The sequence below is a fragment of the Callorhinus ursinus genome, unplaced genomic scaffold, assembly GCF_003265705.2.
Source record: "Callorhinus ursinus isolate GAN/ISIS: 27379988/994484 unplaced genomic scaffold, GSC_fseal_2.0 scaffold20, whole genome shotgun sequence".
In the NCBI taxonomy this organism is placed as follows: domain Eukaryota; kingdom Metazoa; phylum Chordata; class Mammalia; order Carnivora; family Otariidae; genus Callorhinus; species Callorhinus ursinus.
Window position 1 is genome coordinate 16,806,464 of NW_027397082.1, and position 6,000 is coordinate 16,812,463.

At 45.1% G+C, this 6,000-nt stretch overlaps 1 protein-coding gene across 8 annotated transcripts in view; it reads left to right on the forward strand.

Moving 5' to 3' along the window:
- Window positions 1-1,161, forward strand: part of STN1 (STN1 subunit of CST complex) — a 41,879-nt gene extending 40,718 nt beyond the window's left edge. For 6 of the 8 annotated variants that reach the window (XM_025880965.2, XM_073904241.1, XM_025880967.2 and 3 more), the window contains one exon: window positions 367-1,161. In XM_025880965.2, coding sequence (XP_025736750.1) covers window positions 367-527 — 161 coding nt within the window. In that variant the 3' untranslated portion in view covers window positions 528-1,161. The remainder of the gene's footprint in view (window positions 1-366) is intronic. The other 2 variants (XM_025880968.2, XM_073904242.1) reach the window with 1 other exon arrangement.
- The last annotated feature ends 4,839 nt before the right edge of the window (window positions 1,162-6,000 follow it).

Here is a 6,000-nt window from a genome sequence, read left to right on the forward strand (position 1 = left end):
GCCTCAGGAGGGCTCCCACCTGGAAAGCTATGGGTTCGGCTCTGAATAGGTGCACTTATACATGTACCTGCACTAAGAAAAAAGATTAAAAAAATCCATTCAGTTACAGATAATCAATTATCAATTAGCAGCCCTTGGAGATTGAAGGCCTGAGTTCCTGAGCAGCGGGTCCACGTCATGTGGCTAAATAAGGGGCCTGGGAACAGGGCTTTTGTTTTGTTTCTGCTGGTAATCTAAACCAGCGCATCTCCAACTTTACTGAGCTTAAGAATCACCAGCGGATCTTGTGAAAATGCAGGGGCAGGGCCGCGGAGGGGGAGGAGGGTCTGACAGGTGTGCCAAGCTTAGCCAACTGCCTTTTTCCAGCAGATGCAGAGAAGGGCTGCCACTTTCAGCACATCTTGGCCTGTGCTCGCCTAAGTGTCAGCCCGGACCTGAGTGAAGGTGTGCTGCAGCAGGTGCTGGAGCTCCTGGAGGACCAGAGTGACATCGTCAGCACCACGGAGCACTACTACACTGCCTTCTGAGGAGAGGCCTGCAGATGGCGTGGGCGGGCCAAGCCAAGGAAGACAACGAGCAGGTGGTGGGTGCTCCCAGGCTCAGATTTGAAACATCACGCAGAGGCTTATAGGTCTGGCGGCAGTGATCTCATAATAAACTGTGAAATATGGTCCTTAAATGACCATATTTTAAGGAATGGAATTTGGCATAAATTCTGTAGGCTGCCCTCTAGCTGGTGTATCGTGGGATAAAGTAATTTATCTCAGCCATGACATAGAAGAAGAAAACCCTCCCTATTGACCTCCTGCCTGGACCAGGCGTTGCTCTTAAAGCAGAAGGGAGGGAACACTGTTGGTGGCTGAATTGGTGTGTATGTGGCTTGAGGCTCTGTCATGGTAAAGGATGCCACATGGTAAAGTGAAGTGAAGAGCATCTAGCCAGATGACACAGACCTAAAACATTTGAAAACTTCAGACTATTGCATATGTTCTTGTAGGCCTCTCTCAGTGGTTAAGAACCTAGTGTAGGGAACTCCTCCTTGGATGAGTATCACTCACCTATGATTTCTATGGATCAAGTACCAGAGGTGGGTCCTGAGTCCTGGGATGAATGTTGTTTACAGACCCACCCAGAGATGGGAATAAATGGATCCAAGGCATGGCTCTTTGTTGGTCATTTTCCTTCTTTTCCTTTTTTTTTTTTTTTTAAGCTTTTATTTATCTGACAGCACAGTAGGCAGAGTGGCAGGCAGAGGGAGAGAGAGAAGCAGACTCCCTGCTGAGCAGGGATCCTGACTTGGGGCTCCATCCCAGGACCCTGGGATCATGACTCGAGCTGAAGGCAGCTGCTTAACCGACTGAGCCACCCACGCGCCCCTTTCCTTCTTTTCCTTATGAACTAAGAGGTGTCTCAGTACATTTCCCTACACTTGATGTACGTGACTAAAAACATTCTCCTTTAATGCCCTGAAGTCCTTGGAGGCTCTCAGCCAGTTGCCTGGCTGGTAGACATTATTTTCAAGGTCACCACTGAATGTGCATGGCGTTCTGACACCATCCAGACAAAGACTCTGTATTTGCCCAGACAGGTGATGGAGTCATGCTGTTGCTAGGAATGGCAAGGTAAAGGGAAAAAATCTGAGGTATGTGGTAGGCTTGTTCTAACAACTAAATGACAAATCCAGCCAGCAAAAATAAAGTATGTGGAAAGATTTGGAGTTAATTACAGTCATTTCAAAAACACATCTGCCTTCGTCTGCTACATTTGCTCTTGACGTAATAAGCTCTTAGTGGCTCTGCTGGAGAGGCTGCAGGCCTCGAGTTGTTCTGCTCTATGTGGAAACGGAGTGGCTTTTTATACTTAGAATTTGGCTGCAGTTTCATATGTCAGGCTGAGAGCTAGTACCAACAGATTGCTTCCTGTCGTGGACTTTTCTGCCTTGATCCAAACATCTGCCCTATTTCTAACAGCCGTTTACCCAGATGGCTGCCCTGTGTCCTCCATGCATTCAGATGCATCCCCGTGGCATGGTGTCTACCTGGAATGATACCCCAGCTACCTTCCTTGGTAGCAGCAGATGTTCCTTACTGAATACATCGTGAGTTATAGGGCTGCCCAGGAAGGAGTCTTGAATCAGCAACCTCACTTCCAGGGTTTATCCCAAGGAGATGATCAGAGAGGTGTGAAAGAAAGGATACAAGATTCCCACTGCTGCGTAATTTAGAGTTCTATAATTGGGAAAAATAGTTATCCATAAGGAAAAATTCATTATGATACACGTACACAGTAAAATACTGTGCAACTATTAAAAGATGGAGTAGATTTTTTTCTCCCCGGCTGCTTGAAGCTTCGCCGCCATCATGAATGACACAGTAACTATCTGGACCAGGAAGTTCATGACTAACCGACTACTTCAGCGGAAACAGATGGTCATTGATGTTCTTCACCCTGGAAAGGTAACGGTACCTAAGACAGAAATTGGGGAAAAACTAGCCAAAATGTACAAGACCACACCAGATGTCATATTTGTGTTTGGATTCAGAACCCATTTTGGTGGTGGCAAGACAACCGGCTTTGGCATGATTTATGATTCTTTGGATTATGCAAAGAAAAATGAACCCAAACACAGACTTGCAAGACATGGCCTGTATGAGAAGAAAAAGACATCAAGAAAACAGCGAAAGGAACGTAAGAACAGAATGAAGAAAGTCAGGGGGACTGCAAAAGCCAACGTTGGTGCTGGCAAAAAGTGAGCTGGATATTGGACAACAGAAGGAGTAAAGATGCTGCAGTGGCTTTATCTGTGGTGGTTGTGCAGATTTTTCATGAGAGAATCAATAAACTAAGAATGTTAAAAAAAAAAAAAAAGATGGAGTAGACAGATACTATTGCTATGGAACACTCTTCCCAAGAAAACAGAGTTACAGATCTGTTTATATAGTATACTATTGATCTAAAACGATTTGTAAGTGTATATCGAGAGACAGTTTCTGCATATGTATTGGTATAAATGTGGCACGTATATACACCTACATACAGTCGATCACTCCCCCCTTCTAGAAATCCTTTCTGCACTTGGCTTTTGGGACAACACACTCTGGGTGCTCCTCCTCCATCTCCTTTTTCTGGTCTTCTATCTCCCTGAGGGCGTGGGGTTCAGTCTTGCCCTCATTCCTGTGCAGTGGCCCCCTTGGACATCACTGGTAGCATGGCTCAGACGGTACGTATGCTGACAGACTTGCCACATTTTACCCAGACCCCCGCGTGCGCAGCTTCCTGCTGACATCTCCACTTTGGTGTCTGAGAGACCCCACCCACGTGCCCACAACCAGGTGCCTAGTCACCCCTGCCCGAGGACTTGTTCCTTCTGAAGATTTTCCTGATTCAGAAGATGGCAGCCCCGTCTTTCCAGTTGTGCAGGCCAAACACTCCACATTCCACCTGTCCACCAGTCACCTTGTCTCTGCCTTCTAGATACTTCTAGAATCTAAACTCTCCTCACTGCTGCTCTACCACTTGGGAGTATTGTGGTTGCGTCCTGACTCAACTCGCACCCTGACCCCTCGTCACTTCGTTCTCCACACGTCCGCCAGAGCTATCTGTTCAACTGAAGCCAGATTCTCCCCTCCTGTGGGTCTTCACTTGAGCGTCACCCTCTTGCTAAGGCCTGCCCTGATCCCTCTTTTGCTAAGTAGAACCAACCCCTTCTCCATCCTTCCCAGGACTCTTTAGTACTTAACTTTTCTCCACAGTACTTGTCACCATGTAACACATTCCATATAGTTCTTCTTCGCTTTGTTTATTATCTGTCTCCCCGACAGAAGAAATGCTCTGTGAGGGCAGGACTCCCTCTGTTCTGTTTCCTGCCGTGTCCCCTGCACCTAGAGCAGTGCCTGGCATATCTTTCCAGCCATACCGCTCCTGTGTATGTGCCTGGCTGCCCTCTACCTGCAAGTATTTTCCTTTCTTTCCTGGGGGCTTTCTTCAATGGCTTGGAAGACTGTTCGGGCTGGAAGTGCTCAGAATTAAACCCACTGGGAGCAGTCTCACCCAGTGGGACCTAGGATATAAACACCCCAGCTCCCTTGCCCTTCAAATGAGATCTCTGAGGCACGTGTTCTACACCATTTTCCAGAGTTTCTCTGTGGAAGTAATCTCCATCCACCCACAGTAGCAGCTAACTTGACATCCACCCTTAATTGGCTGCCTACCCTCCCTGTCTGCACCACTCCCCATTAGCATTTGCTGCACCTCCCAGATGAATTGCTTCCTTTCCAGTCCTTGTCTCACAGTAAGCTTCTTGTTGATCACAAATAACACCATGTTCACAAGTACATTTGAGAAATGCTGTGTGAATAATTTGTGTGTGTGTGTGTGTGTGTATATATATATGTATATCTCAAGCAGAGATTACTAGAAAAACCAAAGTGACCCACTTGTTACTCCTGAAAGGTGAGCTATCAGATGCTTTTTAGCTACATATCTCTATTCGATATTTTTACAATTAGCAAGTGTCATTTCTACAAAAATAATAAAGCTGTTTCTCACTCCCCATCCCACACTCACACAACCTGAATGATGAGCAAACCAAAAATAAGATGGACCTTATATCCCATAGCAACATAAGAACTCTGAGATGAGGGGAGCCCTTGGAAAATTCTCTGGGGCTAACTAGAGTTGGGTCATTGCTCATGCGCTAAAGAGGCACCAAAGGCTTCCCCTGAAAAAGAGGGAAACTGAGCCAACATCCTGGCTCTTAGTGTGCACATTTCAGGAGGCATGAACACTACATATAGTTTATGGAAGCAGGAAGACAGTGCTACTGTCTGGTTGGGGTTTGTTTGAAGCTCTGTGATTCTCTCCATCTGGTAAGCTACCAGTGCTTCTCATCCCTAAAAGACACTTCTTTCTAATTATTTTCCCCTCTGATAGTGTGCCAGGACACTGGCCGAGAGAGAGCCAAGTGGAAAGAAGTCCATTCAGTGATGAGGAACCCAAGATGTGGTGCCAACGATTGAAACCAAGCAAACTTGTAATTTTCCGTCGGGGAAAGCGTCCACACTTTCTTAATAGTGTGGTTTCTCCTCTACAAGTGGTCTCTACAGCAGTTCCCCAAAGAAGCATCTCATTGTTTCCTTACTAGATTAATGTGAAGCATATGGGCAGACTCCGAATGACCGGGATGAGGCTTGCTCAGGAAGCCAGCAGCAGGCACTGGGAGGAGAGTGGGACCATCCCAAAGGGAAACGGTGGCCATGGATGAAGGGCCTTGCAATAGAATTCATATTCGCATGACAGTCTACTCTAAATGCAAGCCTGAACTCCCACACAAGTGAGTTTTTATATAGTGCAGAATTTAGTTTTAAATACAGCCTATTTTTATTGAACTTCTGTTAAATAAACCCAAACAGGTAAGTCACAGCACAGCACAAAGCTGTGTTCACAAGAATTCTAAATCAGACCCCAAATTCCTGAAGAGACCGAAGTCTTTTCGTGTGTGTCAAATTAAAGTGCTAGGTTTTCATCTTGGAACATAAAGAGAGGAATTTTGAAGACCACATAATAGCTTTTCTTTTAGATAGTAAAGTGGCATGTCATTAACTCAGACTGATTTGGTGAAAGGTTTATGTAAATTAGTGAAAAATCTGGAAATAGTGCTATGTTGTTACTTTAAGTCTATGCAGTGTTCCGTGTGACATCTGAATTACTATGAGGGAACAGGTTGGCTGCTCTTAGAAAACCTGTTTTAATGAATAAGAATTATTTTAATTATGTATCATTTAATTATGTAGTACGTGCTGTTCAATATTAATAGATGATTTTAAAGTACTTGAACTTAAGAGATTTGAGAACATGTCCACACAAAAAATTCTATGTCAGTGTTGACAACACTCATTCCTAATAACCAAAAAGTGAAAACAACCCAAATGTCCATGAAGGGATGAATGGATAAACAAATGTGCATCTATGTGGTGGAATATTGTTCAGCCACACAAAGGA